A 23,437-nucleotide genomic window follows, 5' to 3' on the forward strand; every position below is an offset into this window, starting at 1 on the left:
GAGTCACCCACGGTACAACTCTAGGCGCCTCTGGGCCTGCTTTCTATCATTTCTGAGGAAGTTTTCTAGCTCATAGTCAAATAAAATGTTGTCGGGAAAAGAGAGAAAGTATATTTAGAGAAAATCCACATTGTGGATTTGGAAAATAAATCACCATCATGACAGTGGAAGGACTGGTGAGGGAATTGGGCATGTTTAACCTGGTAGAGAAGACCTAGGAAAGACTTGAGCTCATGAAATGCTGAAGCTAGAAAGAAACTTAGAGACCTCTGAGGCTCCGATGTCCTGCAAAGCTCTTTTTCCATTTGTAGTTCTGACTGATAGAAAAAGAAATTCTTGTTCATTCATTTTACATTCTCAATTGAGAATGACGTTATGGTTCAGAATTTCAAATTTATTTTCTTTTATTTCAAATTCAAATGTGCTGCCGTGTCTTTAACAAAATCATAGTTTAAAAACATACTTTATTCTGTTGTTCGGTGTTCCTCATCCACAAATTCATCAAACAAAATCCAGATAGACTTGGGGACCAATTTTTATTGGGAAATAGCCCCCCCCTTTTTTTTTGCCTTGTTTGCCAGGGAACTTAGAGCCAAACATGTTCCTTACCGGAAGTAAATGACTCAGGCCAGGTGCTTTCTTTCCTTTTTTTTTCCCTTAAACACCCAGGAGAGTGCCTGAGCATATTAGATGCTCAAAAATACTTGTTTAATTAATGAATATCCTTAAGAATAGAATATTGTATCATCTTTAAAAATAGTAGTTTGGATGAATAGTCCATGACATGGGAAATATTAATGATACAATTTCAAGTGACAACTAATGTTCCCAAATTTTACATATACACCATGTTTCCATTTCAGTGAAATCTGTTTTTTGTGTACTTATTACATAATATTATACAGTATCACAACAATATGAAGAACGGTTCTGAGTTATATTAAATGTGATTTTTCTGTTTTTAGACTTTATGGTTTTCAAATAATCTATAATGAGCTTTTATAAATTTAAATTTTAATGAAATTCATGCATATGAATACTATAAAATCTCAAATACTACAATATCTTCTGCAAAAAAAATACATCCTTTTCCTATTCTCCTCTTTTCTGGCTCTACAGAGGAAACTGCTTTCAAATATTTTGGCTGTAACAAAAAGAAGCAGTAAAGCTAAATAGACCTCTGTGTTAAATAAGCTACAAAATAATAGGGATGTTAGAAAAATAATCCGAGGGGCGCCTGGGTGGCACAGCAGTTAAGCGTCTGTCTGCCTTCGGCTCAGGGCGTGATCCCGGCGTTATGGGATCGAGCCCCACATCAGGCTCCTCTGCTGGGAGCCTGCTTCTTCCTCTCCCTCTCCCCCTGCTTGTGTTCCCTCTCTCACTGGCTGTCTCTATCTCTGTCGAATAAATAAATAAAATCTTTAAAAAAAAAAGAAAAATAATCCGATAAAAAATTAAGTGTTTCTGGCAGGAAAGAAACCATAGCGAAACCTTCTAGGAAAGGGAAGGTAGTTATTTATGGACACTATTTACATAATAATGTAAAATTAAATATCATTTATCCCCCCAAAATGTGATATTACTAAATTGGGAGGACAATGGCAAAAGGATAGGTGAGTGCTATCGAAAACCAATATCTCAGGGCGCCTGGGTGGCTCAGTTGGTTAGGTTAAGCAACTGCCTTTGTCTCAGGTTGTGATCTCAGGGTCCTGGGATCGAGCCCGGCATCAGGGTCCCTGCTCAGTGGCGAGTCTGCTTCTCCCTCTCCCTCTGTGATCTCTCTTGCTTTCTCAAATAAATAAATAAAATTTTTTAAAAAAGAAAAAAGAAAACCAATATCTAGTGTCTAGAATGTAAAAAAAAAAAAGTAATCAACAAGTAGCAAGAAGCAGCAGTGATTTCGAAATGTGTTAGAAAAGAGAAAGAAACAGCACAAATATTTGAAAGCAGTTTCTTTTTATGTTGACTTTATTTTTGAAAGTAAAGTTGTAAAAGGCCCCTGTGCCTGTGGGTAAAAGCAAAGCAGATGGCGCTGCCAGCCGTGTGCAGTGCTTACTGCTGGCTTTCTCAGTGACTGGGATCCACACTTACTTTGTTGTTACTTAGCTCGTGGTACATGTGTCTTAATATGGTAAGGTATCTGAAATTCCTCTTGGAAGTGACCTGGCATATTAGTTTCATTTCAATCTCAGATATATAAAAAAATGACCAATAATTGGCTTCCTAACATCCAGAAAACATGTTTATATCAACTTGATCATATGTGCTCCAGTTCTGTGGGGTGCTGGAATATATATTGGATTGTCCCTGGATTGTCACCAGTAAGCTCTCCCTTCCAGTGTTTACAACCTCATCCTAATCTCATTTTAACATCTTAAACCTTTTTTTTTAAAGATTTATTTATTTATTTATTTATTAGACAGAGAGAGACAGCCAGCGAGAAAGGGAACACAAGCAGGGGGAGTGGGAGAGGAAGAAACAGGCTCCCAGTGGAGGAGCCTGATGTGGGGCTCGATCCTGGCACGCCAGGATCACACCCTGAGCCGAAGGCAGATGCTTAACAACTGTGCCACCCAGGCGCCCCACATCTTAAACCTTTAACATCTTTAACCTCATTTTAACATCTTCCTTCTTCCCTCCCCAAACTAATTTGTGCTTAATCCAAGTTCTGTTCTTTTCCTTACTACATTTGTTTTAATCTTTGAAGCCCAGAATGACAGTTAGTGTTTCTCATTGTCACTTAGAATAAGGTCTTCACTGTGCACGTCTTCGTAGGAACATCTGACAAAATGCCTCCCTTGCTTTAGGAAACTGAGTTTCAAATGCAGGGCAAATGCATTCAGATTTGATCCTGTCACATGGAGCCAGGAAAGAAGCTCTTGGGTAGAGAGCCTTGATCTGCTGGTCCAGCCTCTCTCCTTACTGCTTTGAGTACATACACTGAGGGAGATAAAGGGCTTTATGTCAGAGTTTGGGTATTTTCATTTTCAAATAATCTGATACTGCTTTCTCAAGAATTCTGTTTCAAGAAGTTTAAAAAGTAGATGGGTATTTCACTCTGCACAGTTTTACTACCTTCTGTATTTCATTTGGGCCTGCACATGGGGAAATAGTGGGTTTTACTTTGCAGCTTCCCGCTGAGGCACAGACCACCGAACTACAGGTAGAAGTCTAAATCTTGGAACTAGTTCTTGGAAATGCACCGGGCTGTGTGTACAAAGGTGTTGACAGAGAACATAAAAAAGAGAGCCTAGATGGCGAGTAGAAAAATACAAACTTCTCGCTGAAATCACCCATTCACAGTGATTCTATGAGCAGAGATCCGGTGGATGAGAAAAGTAGACACTTCCATGCAGGTGAGTTTATCCCCTGAAGCAGGGAGCTCCGGTGTGAAGCCCCAGCGTCACCAGAGCCGGACTCAGCAGTGGATGGTGAAGGATTTGAGTTTGTAGTTTGGGATTTAAATTTGCCTTCAGTCCACCCCACCCCACTCCACACGAGGATCCCATTACATATGAGGGTGGATTGATGTTCCTAAAGGCTCTCTTGACGTGTCACTTCCCTACTCTCAAATCTTCAGGGGCCACTGGATCAGGTATATTTAGGGCTTTCCAAAATTTGCCATGGACCTTTATTTCCAACCACATTTCCTAGGACTTCCAGCTACAGCCAAGTTGGGCTCCTCCTTTTTCTCAAGCCTGGATGGTACAGCTCCTTTCCCGCCTTTCCCCACCTTCTCCTTTATCACTCTACTCTGCGTGTCTTGTCAGAGGACCTGGCATCCACCCTAGGTTAGGCAGGCGTGTGATGTGGATCACCTTTTTCTTCCTCCCTGAGCCTCCCTCTCCCTCTATGTAAGAGTGAGAGACTAAACTAGGAGGTTTCTTTGCAGGGTCCTTTTCAACTTTATCATTGTGTGGGTGAATGTCAGCCTTAGCTTTTTCCTTCCTTGTCCCAGGACACGGGGTCCTTTTCTCTTTTGTGTCTCTGCAGCATTTACCATTCATTGTTTGAGACTGTAGTTAACATTTTTATGTCCTGCCTTCAACTACTTTTTGAGGATATGTTTGTAAACCGAGGAAGCCCTTTGGTAGAGCTAACTTCTTTCCCTGGGATGTGGGGGAAGGGGAGGACTGTTGTGTGTTCTACTGTGGACTTCTACCTTGTGTCTAGATAGAATCTTTGAGTCACTGGGACTCATGAAAGATTTTTCTCTTATTCCCCTTTTTGGGAGAATGGGATATTTCTTTGAGAAGAGGCACATATCTGTAACATCGAGACCAAAGGAAGGATGCAGTCTCCTGGGGAATTCCCTTTGGTCTGCCCTGAGGCTGCTGGGTCTGTGCTGACTCTTTGGGTGGGCCTTCCTCTGCCATCCTTTCAAGAGTGCCAGGCTCCTGGTGTTTAGGGTTAGGATGATGACTTCATTTCGCTGTGTGTTTCAGGGCCCTGTTTGATTATGATCGAACTCGGGACAGCTGCCTGCCAAGCCAGGGGCTCAGCTTCTCCTATGGTGACATTCTGCACGTCATTAATGCATCTGATGATGAGTGGTGGCAGGCGAGACTGGTGACCCCGCATGGAGAAAGCGAGCAAATCGGCGTGATCCCCAGTAAGAAGAGGTGAGTAGTCATGATCTTGAGGCCTTCTTTGCCCTTTTGCTGGTATTGCTTTCTTTTGCACCTGTTATACTCTGAGTTGCTTGAGAGCAGTGGATGTGTTGTATCATTCCTTTTCGGTAGAGTTGTTGCTCAAGACACAGTTATGACTCAGGGAGCCAAAGGTGGCTGCTGAGACCATTCACTGGCAGTTAGTAACACGACTCCTTTCTGACTCCAAAACAGGGTGGAAAAGAAAGAAAGAGCTCGATTGAAAACCGTGAAGTTCCATGCCAGGACGGGGATGATTGAGTCTAACAGGGTAAGTGGGCATCCCCAAGGAAGTCAGCCAATATGTGAAGAGGAGTAAGAAGCTTGGAGTCTGTCTGCTGGATAAGACAACTGGGGCACACAACAGAATCTCTTTTTCAGGGGGCTGACTCTGTCCTATCAGAATACTGACTGCTTTTCAGAAAGCAGAGAGAGGGCACTGAAACTCTGTGTCCAGTCTGTAGTCCTTCCCCCTTCCCCCTGGGTTACTGGCTCTGGAAGATGTGTTGAAGTTGCACCGTCTGGAAAGGCTGACTTGTTCCGGGTACATGAAGCCATCTGTGGGTATCTCCCTGGTCGCAGACCCTGTCAGAGCTGTGGGGACCCTGAACAGAACCTGGCCTTGTTACCCAGCGAGGAAGGCCAGCCTCAGAGCTCCGACCACCTCCCCTCAGACCAATGAGGCATGAGAGCTCAGTCATTCACCCCTTTTCTTCTGTGAGCTTTGCAGGCCAAAGAACTTCTGGAGCGGTAGAGGGAAGCGAGACACGGAGTAGATGACTCTGTGTGTCTCAGTGGCACCTTAGGGCATGTGTCCAGGAGGCTACGGTGACCTTTGTCCTTTAGAAAGTGCCAGTGAGTGCTGTGAGTCTGGATTAAGTAGAAACCTCTAACATCCCTACAACATTTTCCTGTAAACATAATTTTCCTCTTACATCAACTTTCATTTAATCTCATAGACTCCATTTGTGAGAGATGGTCTTTTATTTAGCTCACCATTGTCTCCATTTTAGTTTTTCTTGCATGCTTTAAAATCCATTGTTCTGTTTTTTTTTTCTTCTGTCCTTCCCCTCCATCTTCATGTTCTTTCACAGTCGATCAAAACGAAACGTAAAAAGAGTTTCCGCCTCTCTCGAAAGTTTCCATTTTACAAGAGCAAAGAAAACATGGCCCAGGAGAGCAGCATACAGGAACGTAAGTAGCAGCAGGGTACAGAGAGCAGACTGTCCACAGCCCCGCCCTCTCTTCCTCATTTGCACCTCCCCTTATGAGAAGATGCGGAAAGCGTGTGTGTGTGTGTGTGTGTGTGTGTGTGTGTCCGTCCGTGTCTGTCCGTCCGTCCATGCGTGTGTGCATGTGTGTGCGTGTGCATACTTGCTTATTTGCAGTCAGTGTAGAAATTGGTCTGCACAGGGAGACGTTGGGTCTCTCTTATCTAGCTGCTCACTCTGAAAGAATGTTGGAGGCTCTAAGGACCAACTGGTTCCAAGGCTGGCCTACCAGGGCATCCCTGGCACTGGCATTGGGGGTGCCAGGCCAAGCTCTGCTGTGGTAGTGATCAGTTCTCAGCCACAGTGTCAGGTTTAGAAGAATGGTTTTTCAAGAGAACCAGGTCTAGGGACTCAGCGTTGCTCTCCTGGCTTCTTCCTCCTGTGTTTTCTTTCCCTTAACTTCACTCATCTGTGTTAAGAGAAGAGCCTTTTCTTCCCTGGACACCTGGAGTTGGACCTGCTTCTTGAATTACGTGCATGTGCATATGTCCACACGGCTCCAACAGACTCACTGTCATTCCAGATACAGAGCCAGCCTTCAAAATAAAATTCTTCCTGCTTAAGGAAATGACGTGGAAGGGGGATTACTCAACATGGGCTAAATAAAGATTTATTAAAAAACAATAAATGGTAGGAAAGGCCGTAAGCTGACTTTTAAAAACCAACGTAATCCTGAGAAATATTCATATTCTACCATATGCCTCGGAAATTAACCGCTCTGACCCTCACCTTAAACACCAGGTCAAGCTGGTAAAACACTTCTCATATGGCTCATAGTGAATTGTAAGCCTCCCTTCTGCTGCCTCTTAAGGAAGGCCTTGGGGTCCTGGGCTGTTGGGACTGGCAGGAGACTGACTTTGTCTAGGCCAGCCTGATTCATGGTCATGGTCTATGTAGGTCATTGCTGTCTGGAGTGGTAGCTAGTCGATCCAAGGGTGCCTTCATCCAAATGGAGGTTATGGGTCATAATCCTGGGTAGCCCAGTAAGAAGCAGGAGCTGCAGCTGGTTCTGCTCGTGAGCGGTGGGAGACGGTCTGAAGGGAGGTCACCACAGTTCCCTGGATCAGCCTCAGAACCTCCATGCTCGATCTAGCCTGGGGAGGGTTCGCTGTTGGGTGGCCCAGCTGAGGGGAGGGGGCTGCCTGTTGGGTGAGAGTTGAAACCACCTAGTGCTTATCCTCCAGAAGCTGAGCTCATCCCCTGTGGTCTGCACAACTCAGGTCAGCTTTGAAGGCCACACCTGACACTGCACAAAGCTTTCCCTGAAGGGTCTGGACAGAGTGAGTCAGTATTAGGTGAAGGCTCCCTGGGATGATGATAATTCTGCCCGCTCTTTGGTGCACCCTCAGAGGGAAGTAGTGATTACAGGGGCCGAGCAGAGACCTGGGTTCTGTAAGTACAAATTCAGCCAAAACAGGTACTCGAAGCCTTGGAGAGTCTACCTGTTCTGTCCTGTTGGGGCTGTAGACTGTAGACCACCTCAGAAAGGTAGTCCGCTCCAAAGCCCTCTGGCAGCAAGTTGGGCAGTATGAAGTACCCGTATCTTATCTGATCTGGGGTGTTCTTTCTGTAGCAAAATTCTTAACCTCACTATAATTATAGGTCTTCATAGTATTTCATACTTCTGTCACTAATGCTCACCTGGCTCTGTATTCTTCCTTCCCCTTGTCTTTTTTCTCTATTTTCTCTTTTGTCCCAATTCTTTCCCTCCCTCCCCTCCCTCCCCTCCCTCCCCCCTCCTCCCCTCTCTCTTTGTCCTTGCTGTCTGTGAAATCAGGACTTCCCTGGGTTAAGTGACGATTATTATGGAGCAAAGAACCTGAGTAAGTCAAACTTACACACCACTAAACTGTATTTCTGGCATGAGTGGAGATGCTGGGGTTGGGGGTATAGGGAATGTGGGTGAGGGCAAAGGGTGAGGGGAGGACGAAGTTGTGAGGACTCTGACACCACAGCAGGAGGAAGAACAAGTGGCTCTGAATGTCACACTTTTGCTCTGGATCCCTGGTACCCTAATAAAAGCCTATCATTCACGTCTGTGTTTTCCTTTTGTACCTTGAAGGGGTGGGGAGCCATCTTGGCACCCCGCCTTAGAAATGAGGTGGGCAAGAAGTACTTCTCCAGGGGTGACCACTCAGCTCATCTCTAGCCTATTGTTGAGGTGAGGGGTGCCCGATGGTTGGCTTCTTCTCCTAGCAATACAGCACCAAAAAATTGGGCTTAAGAATGAGCTGTTTTGGTCTCTCTAACTAGGGGCAAGAGTACTGTGAAGCACTTTACCCATCATGCATCTGAGACATCCCAGCAGGTCTAGGGGCCTCGGCAAACAGCCTTGGGCTAGCTTTCCATGGAGCATCTCTAGGGGACTGAGCTGGTAGGGGGGTCTCAGTGGCATTTATGAACCATCTATACATATGTATCTAGTGTCTTAGCTCAGGAAAACTCTGACCTGTCCTCTCTGGAAAATAATTCTAGAGTGGAAAATGAAGGGACCGAGAGGACGGCATCTTAGCGTCCCCTCTGTGCACAGTGGGGCACGTACATGGCTGTGCTGGGCAGGTTCTGTCAGCGTATACTCTCCTTCAATAAGTGATAAAGGTGTGAAGGTAAAGGAGCTGCCAAGGGGGATTGCTCAAGAACTAGCCTTGGGTGACAGCTCATGCAGTCCTTCCTACGGGGCCACAGCATATCACAGTCTGGAACAGTGTCATCTTGGCTGAAACGAGCAGTGTCTCTGTCCATCGTTTGTTATGTTCATGTTTCATCTTCATTTGCCTGTTGTCTTGGGAGCACTGGCCTTTGTTTGGGCCAAACTGCCCCTTGTGCCTCCTTTGAGCGTGGCGGCTGTGCCCACACTCAGACGTGGGCAAGTCCCAGTGGTCTGAGACAAGATGGTTGTCTTGGCCTCCCAGTGTTCTGTGTTTGTCATCTCCGTATTTTGCCACGTCTGTCTTACTGTGGATGGAGGAGCATCCTCCCGCCCCACTGAGGCCAAGCTAGGAGGAGGAGGAGGCTAGACGATAGTGGTGGCAGGAGGGCTGCTGGTCCCACTGAACAGTCAGAGCCTCATTTCCTGGTGACAGCTCAACTTACCCAGTGCTTAACCTCTTAGTTCTGGAGCACTGCACAACTGTATACTTCGGGGGCTCTGTCTGGGGGAGGGAATTCAAGAGCAGCCTGGTCCCCGGCTGCTGGGGACCCCTGGACTCCTTGCTACTGTCACTGCCTGTCCTTTCCTGCTGTTAGCCTTGGGAGATGCATTTTGAGATAGGATTTGGAAACCATCCAAGTCAGTTCTTTTGATTCAGATGAAGAGGATGCTGCTGGAGAGTGGAAGGCTTGTAGTGTATAGGGAGGGACTCGGCCAACCAAGAGGGCTCTGGGGACAAGTATGAGGTGGCCGGGGGCTCAGGATTGGAGCTCTGCCTTCCAGTTGGTAGCCTGGATGTGGCAGGCCTCCTGCAGCCTGACTTGGCAGCTCAGTGTCTTGCCTCCTGGAGGATCTGAGTTTTGTGCCGCGTGTGACCTCTCAGTGGTGTGTTCTGAATCGGAGTCTCTTTCTTGTTGGCTTGCAGAGGGAGTGACATCCAACACCAGTGACAGCGAAAGCAGTTCCAGTAAGTGTGTGTCGTTCTCCCCCACGTCGTGTAGCGCCACCATGTGTCCCAGCCATCCTCATTCCAGCGTTGCATGGCTGCCATTTCTGTTCAGAGGCTAGTGCTTCGTTTAGCCATGTACACTTTGAGATCCTGGAAATGCTGTGGCCATTTTTTCTTGACGGGGTGGGGCTTAGGCCATGAATTAAAGGAGAGTATAAGGCCTGCACTCTGGCCAGGACCTGACCTAAAGCCGTCCCTGGGGCCTTGGGAAGGGTGAGCTGCCAGTGAGTAAATCCCTGCCATGGGCATCCTGGGCTGTAAATGCTGCCAGTTTTACAGATTTGCTTAGAGACCAAAAGACAAATGGCTCCTGTGGGATGTTGTCTTGAATTGCCTTTCCAGGGCTGTAGGACCTCCCAGGTTAAGGCTCGGTGTCTTTGTCTTCTTGCTGGGTTAAGCGATCCGGTAACTGCCCAGTTTTCCTGCAGAGATCCCGTAACCAAGCCAGAGAAGCCACAGTTGGATCCCCATGAACTTTGGGAGCACTGGCCTCTCAGGAGCTATGGCTGGAGGTCTTGCACAATCTGCCCACGAGTCTTAGGCTCAGAGGAAGCCTGTGAGCAGGCATCCTGGGGCTTGATGCAAATATTGCTGCCTTCCCCACCCTTGCTGTCAGCCCCTGGGGGACTTCCAGGCACCCCGAACCAAGTGGCTTGGTGGCTATTTTAGGAGAAGTTCATCACTGTTAGGATGTATGGAGCTCTATCATGAGGAGAGTGCAGGGCTCAGCATTGCTCTTAAAGGGGACTGGGGACCTTAGCCCAGCTTTGAGCCCTTATCTGGATATTTTTTCCAGTGCAGGGGGGATAGGTAGACCCTTAAAAGGGCAAAGTTAGCCTGCATGAGTGCCTTGACTCCCCTGTCTGCAGATTAGGGGACATGGGCAGTATTTCTCAATCAGTTGAAGCTTCCCTGTGGTTCTTACCAGAGCAAGAGGGTAATTGAGCACAGTTGACTGTTACTTATAAGAACAGTTCCTGAGAAATGGAGGTGGTTTTTGGTGGAGGCTTCATGGCTTCTGGGTCATGTCCCTTTGGTCAGCTATATTTTGCTGAACAAGAGGACTCCTGACCCCTGTCCCAGGGGTGGTGAAGGGTTCCCTGTGCTTTCTTGCCAATGGGTAGCAGACAGGCCCATAGGGCAGATGGTAGCAAGTACCACCTGACAAGGCTGTTTTCTGGCAGAGGTGGGGCTGAGGTGAATCTTATAGGGGAACCAGGGCACAGGGAGGCAAATTACAAAGTGCTAACGTGTCCCCTTTTTTGTTGCAGAAGGACACGAGGATGCAATTTTGTCATATGAGCCAGTGACACGGCAAGAAAGTAAGCCCCCTTCGGAGAGTCTTGCCTTCAAGCTAGTCTCGTGGTCATGGGGCCCAACACAGTGGTTGGCTATGTCAGCGGAGGGAAGAGAGTTGGGGGGTGGGAAGGCGTGGCTCGTCGTACATCCAGCCCCTGGGCACCTCCTCCTCTTTTACGTCTTCCTCATGTTATAGAAAAGGGGGAAGGAAACCCAGTGTGCACCCCTCACCATACCTTTGTTGCTGCCAGGGTGCCTTCCAGAGGATAGGACAGGTTGACAAAGAGGGCAAGGGTCAGTCTCAGTGGGTGTGACCGTTGCCAAAAGAGAGGTCCCGGTCCCTCCCTATAGTGGTTCCTCAGAAAAAAACCTTGCTTAGCTGCTGGTGCCCATGCAGAGATTTCTCCTGAATCTGTTCGAAGGGGAGATGCTTCTGATTTCAGACTTGCCTTGGACTTAGATATTTTCAAATTAAAGGCTGTCTGATGTCTTTGTAGTTAAAAGCCAGGGAATGGCCACGGACACTCAGCGCTGTCTGAATGGCGGCTCCAGAGCTTCAGTGTTCTAGGCAGACTTGGAGGTGGAAGAGGCCGTCTGGTGGGAGGCCTCGCTCACAACCTCCATGCTCTCTTTCTCCAGTTCACTATGCAAGGCCTGTGATCATCCTGGGCCCAATGAAGGACAGAGTCAATGATGACCTGATCTCGGAGTTCCCGCATAAATTTGGATCCTGTGTGCCACGTAAGAGCCCAGGAAGACTTTGGAAGGGAGGCCTTAGTGCCCTGGGAACGATTGCTCTGATGTGCTATGGAAAGGGTCTGGGGCCAGGTACTAGGGTTCTAACGCGCTGGAAGAGATTAGGCAGCAGTAGATTTTCCCACAAGGCTAATGGGGTTGGGAGGCCTAAGCAGTCAGGCTGACCTGCTTCCTCCCCTAGAGAGAAGTTCTGAGTGGTGATGGTCAGGAAGGATTGGAGTAATGGGGGGCCCAGTCCAAGTGCTGTTGGCATGGCCCCATGCACAGCTGGTTAGGTTCACTGGCTTCCGTGCCACATTTGGCATTTTCTGCCAAGTTCTGGCCCAGGAAACCCTACCTTTCTGGTCCAGTTTAAACTAAAGCAAATGTCTCCCTGTGTGTGAGCCCTGGTAGTTACAAGAGAAGTAGGCAAGACACACTTCTTTCCAGCTACTCTCCCCCCTACTCACCTCAAATATATTGGAGTGGCCTCGGGGCCCAGGTGAGAGAGAAACAGGTCATCTCTTTTGGCCTGGGGCAGGTCATTGTCCGTGAGCATTTCCTTTCTTCCCTCAGATACCACTCGGCCTCGGCGTGATAATGAGGTGGATGGCCAAGACTACCACTTTGTGGTCTCCCGAGAACAGATGGAGAAGGATATTCAGGACAACAAGTTCATCGAAGCAGGCCAATTTAATGATAATCTGTATGGGACCAGCATCCAGTCAGTGCGGGCAGTTGCAGAGAGGGTAAGAAGAGAGAGGGCCCTGCTAAATATAACCCTCAAAGGAAAAACCGAAATGTCCCTGCTGACATCCCATTAGGGTCTGCGTCCTCCGGGCACGGGGCCTACCAAGGGCACGCCGGCTCTGCGTGTCCCCAGCCCCTGGATGGAGGTGGCTGTGTCTCCTCCATGTGACCCACCCCAGCGTATCACCGACATGAATAGGGACCCCTCTGCAGATGTGGCCTTCTCTGGCTAGTAGGAGCAAAAGGTGGGGCCTGGGTTCTCAGTGGTAGGATCTTCCAGAACTCTCGGTGGCCCTGGGTGCCCCCCAGGCAGATGTTTAGGTTGCCACTGGGTAAGTGCTTTGGGCTAGGTAGACAGGGACTGGGTGGGCTGGTAACAAGTGTTTGCCTTTTCAGGGCAAGCACTGCATCTTAGATGTGTCTGGCAATGCTATCAAGAGGCTGCAGCAAGCACAACTTTACCCCATTGCCATCTTCATCAAGCCCAAGTCCATTGAAGCACTTATGTAAGTATTCGCGAGTCTTGGACACTCCCAGCTAGGAGAGGGCCCTGGAAGGGAACAAGGAAACAAATTGATTTGTTGGGCAGGGTAAGACCCCGTGGAAGCTCCAGGGCAAGTCTGTACCCCAGCTGGTCCCTGAGGGCTCCTTCTGATTTGAGTGTCCGCGCCTGTATTGCGGTTGCACTTCTAAACCTGGCAGGTTCAGGCAAGATGTTGAGCCGTGGGCCACTGCTGCTCTCGGAGGGCAGCTGAGCAGATTTTCAGGGAGCCCGGGAGCAATCCTTTACGTTAATCAAAGCATAGGATCCAGGGGCCGCCTGGGTGGCTCAGTCAGTTGAGCGTCCGACTCTTGGTTTCGGCTCAAGTCATCGTCCCAGGGTCCCAGGGTCAGGAGATGGAGCCCTACTTCAGGCTCCTCGCTCAGCGGGGAGTCTGCTGGAGAGTCTCGTCTTCCCCTCCCCCTCGCCTGTGCGCTCTCCAAAATAAATAAATCTTTAAAACAAAAGATTCTCTCTCCCTCTGCCCCTGCCCTCCCCTCCCTGCCCCAGCTCATGTGCTCTCTCTCTTAAAACAAACAAACACATAAAATCCAGTCTGGGGGGCGCCTGGGTGGCTCAGTTGGTTAAGCGATTGCCTTTGGCTCAGGTCATGATCCTGGAGTCCTGGGATGGGGACCTACATCAGGCTCCCTGTTCAGCAGGGTGTCTGCTTCTCCCTCTGCCCTTCCCCCCCCCTCATGCTTTCTCTCTCAAATAAATAAAATCTTTTAAAAAAATCCAGTTTGGTACCATTTTTCTTCTCTTTGGCAGGGAAATGAACCGACGGCAGACATACGAACAAGCAAATAAGATCTATGACAAAGCCATGAAACTGGAGCAGGAGTTTGGAGAGTACTTCACAGGTAAAAGGCCCTGCTGCCCAGCTCTGGTAACGTGGGACCAGCCCAACACCTGTAAGTGTCTCCAAAAGGCTTAGGTACCCGGCACAGAGTTTCTGGAAGCTTTGGAGGTCAGACCTTTGCAAACTACTTAAGTTCCTTCCATCCAGCTGGAGGAGTTTAGCCTGTGTGAAGTACCGACCACCACCACCGACTGCTGCCTTGGATCGCTTTGTTCGTCTTGTCTCCATGTCCCTACCAGATGGGAGGCTCCCTGTGTTACTTGGCTTCTCTCCCTCCCAGCTCCTCCCCCTAGTGGAGTCCTCGTTTTTGCGTGTTTTAGGTGCTGAATCCATGTTCGTTGGTGATGACGATCCCTCAGTGGGGTGTTCAAGTTGTCTGTCACTGTGTGCGTGTGCACGCACACACGTGCTTGTATATGTGGCCACCTATTTTAGAAGTTCGGTTCCTAAAAGGCTGTTAAGGTTTCTCAGTAACATGTTGCTTACCTTTAAAGTACAGTCACAGGGAGGCGGGTGGGGGGTGGGCTATANAATGTAAGTAACGAATCACTCAATTCTCCTGAAGCCAGTATTACCCTATAGGTTCAGTAACTAGAATTTGAAGAAAATAAAAATAAAGCACAGTGACATTTATGTGCAGGTTGGTGCTGAGTAAACCCCAGCTGGCGGTGCCACCAGGTGAAGTAGGGAAAGGATGTGTGGTCATACTCTCTCAGACCTTGGGTTTCGGAGCTCCCTTTACTGTTACATCCATGTCCTCGTTTTCTGGGCTGACCTCTGACATAGAGCAGGTGTGATGGCCCCAGGAGCACTGCCGCGTGCTAGAAACCGTTTCTTCTAGTTCTTTCTTTGGATTTTCCAAATCTTCCACTAAGGCTGTTTACAGTGACCAGCTGCTGGCCTCATGGCTGCCAAGAACAACATGAGCTGCGGGTTCTGGCATCTAATGGGTGCTCAATAAACATTTTTTGAACAATCCATTTTCTCGTTCATTGCCACTTAGTCTCACTGTCTCGTCAAGTTGACATTGAGCCGTAGGCTTAGAGCACCTGCCGGTTTCCCTCGTTGCTCTAGGCTCACAGAGCTCGCGTCCGAGTGGGTATCTCTGCGGGGCCGAGCTGTGGGGGGGGCTGGGGCAGGCTGGACTGCGGGGTTAGGGGTGCTGTGGAGCACATTCATAATTCTGTTTTCCTCTTCACCTTAGCCATTGTACAGGGCGACTCACTGGAAGAGATTTATAACAAGATCAAACAAATCATCGAGGACCAGTCTGGGCACTACATTTGGGTCCCATCCCCTGAGAAACTCTGAAGAATCCCCACCAAGCACTCTCTTGTGAACAGAAGACATCAAGTCCCTCTTCCCTCCTCCCTCTTCAGTCCTGTCCCCACCAGGAGAACAAATGACTACTGTTCTTGTCCCCTTTTTTAGATATGTCCCAAAAATTGAGTTTTCTAGTCCTGTTCTGTTTTTTTTAAATTTTCATTTTGTTTTAGTTTATTTTTTGGGATGATGCCATCTCACTCATCACGTGACTGTGCCCATTCCTGCATGGACCTTTCCCAAGTGCCAGCACAGGTGCAAATCCATCAGAGTCATTGTTTTCATAAGAACCAAGCAGAAGCGAAGAGACGAGAGGAGGACTGCTGGAAAGCCAGGCTCTGGACAGCTGCACGGCGTGTGACGCGAGCTCGGTGTGCCGCGTGCCGAGATGCTCCCGGGCATTTCTGCCTCTCATGCTGCTGTCACGCAGCCCTGAACGGTGCAACGTATGGCGACAGAAAGTATCTTATTTATATATAGATATATATATGTAATTTATATAAAATATATAGAAATTATTATATATATATATATTATACACTCTCATATAATATATATATATTCACACACATTTGGACTAGAAAATCTATGGAGACTTCATCAACGGTACTGTGTTATTAGAGAAATGCTTTAATTTTCATATTCCAATCAGATGGCATCTTATATCCCAACTGGTTGGGGAGGGATTGAAAGTGGTAGTAAGTGCTGTACCAAGGGCACTCGCGTTTGGTCATTCTCTTGAAAGCTGACGTTTTCTCTAGGACACGGTCAGTGATCAGGCCTTTTCTCTGGGGGCACGAGGGCTGGAGACGTGACCTCAAAGCAGCTGCTGCCCAGGAGGCGCAGTCGGTCCCGTGTGCGGAAAGCGAGAGAATGGCTAGCAGTGCTCCGGATTACATTGCCTATTGTTTTCTGCCACCTGATGTGTCTGCATGAGAGGTTTCCTTTTTGTTCATTTTTAAGCTGCTGTTAAACCAAAACCATGTTGTGCTACCGTGTCAGCCCTTTCATTATTCCAAATTTTACTTTTACTATTTAAGTGAATGCGTAGAATCCAATTTGACAAGTGTTTTAAAGGCTCATGACGTTGTGGAGGAGCCGGGCCTGGTGATCGAGCAGGTGCGCCCGGCGTGGCCGTCCAGGCAGCGGAGGGGAAGCGGGGGCTGCTGGGAACCGAGAACGGGAGCTGCGGCTCTGCACTGCAGCGTGTCCCTTTGCTCACGGGCCAGGCACATGCCCGACTCCCCTGAGGCCCCTCCGTGGGGCCCACCAATGTGGACAGGGGGTCACTTGCCTCCCGGCCCTGCGTGGGGACTGTGGGACCGCACTGGGCTTGGCCGGCCGTGTGATGAGAAGTTGGCTTTTTGGGTTTTCTCCGCAGCTGCTCCATACGCCTACCCCAGAGCCCGCACCAACAGCTGGTAGCTTACTGTTGCTTCACGAAGAGAGCAGATGCTCAGGCTGTCCACGTGACCCTACAGCTAAGATTCCCTTGCTGGTGAGACGTGAAACCGTGTTGGTTTTTCCCAGAGTCAGAAGGCAGTGACTGTGGTCGGGGGAGTGCTTTCTCGGACCACAAGTGCAGGTGGCAGGTGTGGCTCGGGCCCCGCCCCGCCCCCAGCGGGCTCTTCTGAAGCCACCGTGCCTCCCTCGCCCCCCGATGGGTGTGACACTAGGGAGAAGAGCGGGGACATGCCTTGCCCTGAGCTTGAGTCCGTTGTTTCCCAGCCCGTGGCGTGACCGGTGCGAACGATGCCACGTCGAAGACGCTGGGACTGCTACCAGCCAAATTTAGGAAACCTGTTAACAGTTCTCCTACCAGCATACTGAGGCTAACTGGACAGTGTGGGGCCCAGAATGAGGGGAAGGAAAGGGCAGCAGCTTTACCTGGGCAGTACACTGGATTGAAGGCAAAGGGATGACGTGATGGCCGGTGGTGACTCTGGTGAGGAGGGGGGTGAGCAGGGAGTGTTGATTTCTCTGATGTTAAGTGATGTGCTCTGAGTGATGCTCAACCCTCTGCCCCTCCCAGGGAAGGAAATCAAGACTCAAAGTAAGCATGACACTAGTTGGTTTACCAGTGTTCCTTCCAAGGAGACATATATTTTTTAATAAACGATAGTTGCAATGAACTGTGGCTCAGAGACCTTCTTCATGGGGTCGAGAAGGGAGGGTTGGGGGCACCGCTGCGGGAAAAAGTCTCAAACCTTTGGGGTCCAAAAGACTCTTTACTCAGGGGTCTGGGGTGGCTCAGTCAGTGAAGTGTCCGACCCTTGATTTCGGCTCGGTTCGTGATCTCAGGGTCGGGAGATCGGGCCCCACGTCCAGCTCCGCGCTCAGCGCTGAGTCTGCTTGTCCCTCTGCCCCTCTGCTTCTCCCTCCTCTCCCCTCCTCCGATTGCCCTCGCCCACACGCACTCTCTCAAAAATAAATAAATCTGCAGAAGAGGGACCCTGGGCGGCTCAGTCAGGTAACTGGCTGCCTTCAGCTCAGCGTCCTGGGATCAAGGCCCACATCGGGCTCCCTGCTCAGCAGGGAGCCTGCTGCTCCCTCTCCCTCTGCTGAGCAGCCCCTGCTTCTCTCTTGCTCACACGCTCTCTCTCAAATAAATAAAATCTTTAAAAAAAAGTTCCTCAAAAGACTCTACCTCGTGACCATCCGCTGACTTGAGTCGGGTGTTCTTCTGGACGGTCACAGACCACTGTGGTTGTACCCAGTCCTCTGAGAAAGCTATATGCTTGGTCTTCCACTACGGCCCCCAAACGCTGCCTCACAGCACTGACTAGGTGGCAAGATGCTGACATTTTCCCAAAAGGTACACAAGACGGGAGACATTTGTTAAGGAGAAAGCAGGGGCCAAGCTACCAGCAGGGAGCTGAGCGATAAATCCGGCAAGAAAAAGCTGGCCTACTGGCTCCCGGTGGTGTTTCCAGAAACCACTGAGAGCTCAGGGAAAAGCGAGGGGGGAGACGGGCGCAGGGTAGGCCCCAGGTGGCCGAGCAGGTGGCAGGCCCCCTGAAGAGAGGAGCCCGAGAGCAGGCACGCCTGACCCGGCTGATGGCCCCGCAACTTCCATGCTGTGGAACAGCCTGAGGAGCCCCCTGCCGGGATTCCGGGCAAGAGCGATCGCTGATCAGAAGCCCTGACGTGTGTGGGCTAAGCCACAGGAAGGAGGCTACTCCTTACCTGTCTGTGGCCCTTTACCGTTTGCAGGATGCTTCCTTTGACACGTTCTCTCATTTGCCAGAAGGCAGGCCAACAAAAGGGAGTCCCCAAAATGCTCCTTGAGGGCTTAAGGGAATCCAGCTCCCCAGTGCAAAGGGAACAAAGACCCGGCCTTGTCACCCAGCCCTGCTGAGGCTCAGTCTGTCTTGACAGCTGCTCTTCCTCCTAGGAGAGGCTCAGCTAAAGAAAATTCAGCCCCAGGGGGAAGAAACTGAGCAACTCAGAAACACCGAAGGCGGACCCGCCCCCAAGCTCTGCTGTGACCAGATGGCTAGAGCCCCTTCTCCCCCGGGGAGTCAGGGCCGGGACCGCGCCCCAGTTCCGCTGCTGCTGACAACCCAGCGAACCCCGTCTCGCTTTCTTCATCTTTGACCTACCTTACTTACATGAAAACCTTCGTCAGCTAAGACTCACGATGCCAAAAACCATTGGTCCAGATACAGATGGTCAACCTTCTCTTGAGGTGGACGTGCTGCTAGAAATTACCGAATGAAGGCAAAAGCTTTGTCCGAAAGTCATGCACAGGAAAGGGGGAGCCGAGCAGCGGGACTGGGGAGAGCCAGGAGATCAAGGGTCAAGCAAGAAAGGATGGGACTGAAGGGACACCGGGCTCGAGCAGAAATTCCACAGGGACAGCACATGCCTGGTGCCAATCCCTGGAAGCCCAAGGGGTCAGAAACCCTTGTAGACATGAGATGAGTGGGTCCAAAACAGGAGGGGTGAAGCTGGGGAGAAGCGCCCCACGCTGTCGGCCCGGTGGCGATTTCTGTCTGCTGTCAGCATTCCCAAGCTCCGCCCTCAGGCCTGCTCCTGCCCAGGATTTCAAGGCCCCGGTTCCATGAATCCTTTGATCTGGTCAGCGCCCTGGCACCTCTAGGACGTTCTGTCACCACACAGATAACTTCCCCAAGGTCGAATTCCCCACGTGGAAAAGCCCCTCCCCCATTACTTACAGCAAAGAGCAGCACGGCCTCCCCTGCGAACAGGGTCTGGGCCCCGTGCGCCCCGCCGGGGACCCGCCGCAAGGCCACGACCAGCTCCTCCTTCGCGGAGCCGAGCCCACGGTCACGGTGCGATACCCACCGGGGGCTTTCACGGCAAGACAAACGAACTCCCTGCGTGTCTTGTCCCTGCCCCGCCACCCACACGCCAACCGGAAGTGTTTGGTGTCCTTCGAAGGACCGGGAGGTGGGTGGCCCGAGAGCAAGGATTCGGACCCGCCTGCTCACTGTGAAGGGCAGCGGCCAGAGGATGTTCTCCTGACTGGCCTTGCCGTCCCCACAGCCATCCTCCACGTAGCCCACAGAACTGGCCACTGATGCTCTCCACCTCCTATGGGGCCCTGCTGCTTACAGGGGAAAGTTCAGGGTCCTTAGCATGGCCCTTCTGCCACCAGGCCTTGGCCCTTCTCCCCTGCCTCACCTTTTGCCACGTCCATCCGCTCCATGCCCCCAACACCACAGTCCCATGTTTTCGCTCACACTTCTGCCCATTGCTGCCCCCCCATCTTGCTTACCCGGAAGACTCCTTGCAATATTTTTAAGACTCGGTTCAAGAGTTCTCCTCCTGGGGCGCCTGGGTGGCTCAGTCGGTGAAGCGTCTGCCTTCGGCTCAGGTCATCATCTTGGGGTCCTGGGATCGAGCCCCGCATTGGGCTCCCTGCTCAGCGGGGAGTCTGCTTCTCCCTCTGCCTCTGCCCTGCCCCCCACTTATGAGCCCTCTCTCTGTCTCTCTCAGATAGATAAAAAGATAGATGATAGAGTTCCCCTCCTATGCTGCCTTTCCTGAAGCACCTCCCCTTCCCTCCTGCCCCTTAGGTCGTCTTGACTGTCCCTTCCTTGGTGCTGGTAGACCCTGTACCAGAACTTTCCTCATCCTAACACCTGACCTTCATTTTGTACTTCCTACGAGACAGGCACTGTGCTAAGGGCTTTACCCGTTTCCCTTCATTTAGTGCCCAAAACCGCCCTATGAGGTGGGTGCTCATGTTCTCTCCTTTTCCAGAAGAGGAAACGGAGGCACAAGGAGGCCACACAGCTAGTCACCAGCAGAGCTGAGTCAAACACGGGCTGCCCGGCTGCGGTAGTTGTGCCCCAAGCACTACACTGTGCCACCTCGCACCCTGCAGCACTCGGAACATTCTATTGCCCTTATCTCTTTTGGTCTTCCTGCCCCGACTCCTCTCTGAGGGTGCACACTGTGTGTTCGTCATGTACATCTCTGCAGCTCGTAGCCCAACACCCAACACAAACTAGGTGCTCAGCTAAAGACAAGGGACGCGCTTGTCTTTGGTTCCACCTTGGTGGGAAGAGATCTGACCAGGCCCAAACCTGCAGTGAATATGAATTTTCTGTTCTGTTTGAGGGACAGCTTCTGTTCTGAAGTGCCTGCGACTTCCTCTGGGATCTTGCTCCATCGATTATGACCCCTTTTCATCTCCAACCACTTCCTCTCCTTTAGCTCCTTCCCCTTCTTTTCGCTCTGCTGTCTTCTCACCAAGCACTGAACAGCCTCCCTGTTCTGCTACCACTTACTGACCAGCTGCGTGTTCATTCCACACACTTGCTGAGTGGCGGAAGGCTGGCAAGGTCAGCCACTGCCTCCGGAGCGCGACGTTCAAAGACCCCCTTCTGAGCCTCGACATCGTAGACGGATGAAGATGCCATGTCCCCGCTCTCACCATTGATGTCACTTCTCTCTGGAATACTCGGGCTTCTCCTTGACTTCTTCATTCACTCTTCTCCCGCCTCCTAAGCACCCCCATTCTCTAGTCACATAGGCCCGAAACCTGATTTCTCTCCTTTGCTCATCATATCCAACTTCTTACCAAATCGTGTTGATTCTTTACAGTATCTGTTCAATTTGGTCCTTTGGTTTCATCGTCACTGCCCCTACCCTCGTGATAGTAAGAGCCGCAGCTTGGCGAGCACTAGTGACAGGTGCCATGCATGATGCTAAAAATACAATGGCAGGTCAAAGAAGAATGGTTCATGCTCCCAAGGACCTCATAGTCTAGTTGGGGGAGGGTGACAAACAAGTCAGTGACTTAAGTATATAAGTAAACATTACACTAAATGCTATGAAGGACATATGCGGGCGGGATGCAGCAACAGAGGATAATGTAATGAGAGGACCTGCTTAAGAGAAGGTGCCCCGGGAAGGCTCCCCGGAAGAGGTGACGTTCAGGTTCAGACTTGTAAGATCAGTAGGATCAGACTGGTGGAGGAGCGGCTGTGAGATGTGGTAGAAGGAAGGATTTACCACCCTCCACTGGCCCCAGGATTATGTCCTGATGTTTCTCTAGCCACGAGCCTAGACTCTTGGCCTTTTTACCCATGAGCTGGGCTGTTGTCTGGAGTGCGTCCAGTCCCCACGTCTCTGAAACCCTTCAGGCTCCAGCTCAAACGCCATTCTCCATGACGATGTCACTGGTCGCTCCAGAACAGCTTTCCCCTTGCTGTCTTTGGCGCCACCCTAGCAGGTTCGGCGGAACTCACCCTGTTCTTCGTTGCGTGGTAGCTAGCCACTCATTATGTCTTCTCCAGCTAGACAAAAAGCTTCTGGAAGGCTGGGGTTGCACGTCTGGTATCTTGGTATCCCTGGCAGCAGCTAGTATGTGCCAGATGCTCAGTAAATGGCTGCGGAGTGAACTTCCTCTTTCTGGACCTCGCTATCTTAATGTAAAACAGGAGGATGTTGTACAGAGCAGCTCTAAGGCCTCTCCTATGAGCGATGATGATAGAGAATTCGAAAGGCCGTGCACTGTGAATCCACAAAAGAAAGCCCGTGCCGTTTGAGAATTTTCGGTTCAAAAAAACCCAAAGGGACAGCAATGCAGCTGCCAGAGGTTTAAACACAGCTGCCAAAGAGCATGGCACATGAGCACATCAGGTTTCTGCCGCTTAACCATCCCCCACGGACAGAGGCCAGGTGCCTGCTGTGCGAGGGCAAGGGATCCAGAAGAGGTGCGTGGACTAGGACAGGGGACACGTCCCTTTCCCAGCTGGGAAGAGGGGTAGGATTCCAGGAGAGCTGGAAAAAAATGGGACCTGTTGTCTCTGAACAGGGTGCAGGTTCTGATTACTTACAGCTGGACAAAGACACAGGGCTAGGGAAAGAGGAGCATGCACACGCCCAACGGGCCACTCGATGCCCTCGGGAGGAGGGTTCCGGTGCCCCAGCAGTGGCAGACAGCAGGACCTGGCGGGACTTCTGGGTGACAGCTATTTGAGCGCAGTGTGAGGGAGGTGTGGGGGTGGCCGCTCGTGAGGGCGCAAGGACTCCAAACGGGAGGTACGGACACCGTCCCAGTGACCGGCCCCAAAGACCTACCAGCTCTGTCTCGCGGTTGGAGCAATTCAGTGTCTTTGTGTTTGTTACAGTAAGTGCAAGCTTTCCAACTTTCGACTTTTCTTGAGGAAGTAAAAAGGTTTGCGAACAACCTCTCTCTTCTGGCTTATCAGAGAGGTTGAGGTATTCCCAGGGAGACTGGGGGGGAAGAAAAAGGGAGAAAGAAGAAAGAAAGAAAGAAAGAAAGAAAGAAAGAAAGAAAGAAAGAAAGAAAGAAAGAAAGAGAGAAAGAAAAAGAATGAAAGAGAGAAAAGAATGAAAGAGAGAGAGAGAAAGAGAGAGAAGAATGAGAGAAAGACAAGAGAGGAAAGAAAAAAGGGAAAAAGAGAAAGAAAGAGAAGAAAAAGAAGAAAGAGAGAAAGAGAAAGAATGACAGAGAGAAGAATGAAAGAGAGAAAGAAAAAAGAAGAAAGAAAGAAAAAAGGGAAAAAGAAAGAGAAGAAAGAAAGAAAGGAAGGAAAGAAGAAAAGGAAGAAAGGAAGGACAGACCAGAAGGTAAAGGTTCAAAGATCCTAAAATGGTCAACAGGGAAACCTACCTGCTGTTAAGGAGAGGAATGTCAAAGGAGGAGACAACGGGCAACTAGGGTCCACCCCAGTCAAAAGTGAATTGGAAATTCTGGAGAAGAGATGACAAACAATAGGGAAGGTAGAGGGGAATAAAATCCACAGTCAAGACTCCGAGGAGCCGAAGACTGTAAAACGAAAAAGAAGTTAAGAACCGCCATCACTGGAGTTGCCTCCAGAATAGGCAGGAAACCTTTCCTTTTTATT

General features: G+C 50.1%; 1 protein-coding gene across 7 annotated transcripts in view; it reads left to right on the forward strand.

Annotated features, from left to right (window-relative positions):
• The window catches only part of DLG3 (discs large MAGUK scaffold protein 3), a 54,186-nt gene extending 36,965 nt beyond the window's left edge, over positions 1–17,221 (forward strand). For 4 of the 7 annotated variants that reach the window (XM_019798334.2, XM_034649118.1, XM_019798337.2 and 1 more), the window contains 10 exons: positions 4,446–4,622; positions 4,845–4,920; positions 5,744–5,843; positions 9,496–9,537; positions 10,851–10,901; positions 11,518–11,619; positions 12,190–12,362; positions 12,760–12,869; positions 13,676–13,767; positions 14,971–17,221. In XM_019798334.2, coding sequence (XP_019653893.1) covers positions 4,446–4,622; positions 4,845–4,920; positions 5,744–5,843; positions 9,496–9,537; positions 10,851–10,901; positions 11,518–11,619; positions 12,190–12,362; positions 12,760–12,869; positions 13,676–13,767; positions 14,971–15,077 — 1,030 coding nt within the window. In that variant the 3' untranslated portion in view covers positions 15,078–17,221. Of the gene's footprint in view, positions 1–4,445; positions 4,623–4,844; positions 4,921–5,743; positions 5,844–7,697; positions 7,744–9,495; positions 9,538–10,850; positions 10,902–11,517; positions 11,620–12,189; positions 12,363–12,759; positions 12,870–13,675; positions 13,768–14,970 lie in introns of all 7 variants that reach the window. The other 3 variants (XM_019798335.2, XM_019798336.2, XM_034649117.1) reach the window with 3 other exon arrangements.
• The last annotated feature ends 6,216 nt before the right edge of the window (positions 17,222–23,437 follow it).

This window comes from Ailuropoda melanoleuca, chromosome X (assembly GCF_002007445.2).
Source record: "Ailuropoda melanoleuca isolate Jingjing chromosome X, ASM200744v2, whole genome shotgun sequence".
NCBI lineage: Eukaryota > Metazoa > Chordata > Mammalia > Carnivora > Ursidae > Ailuropoda > Ailuropoda melanoleuca.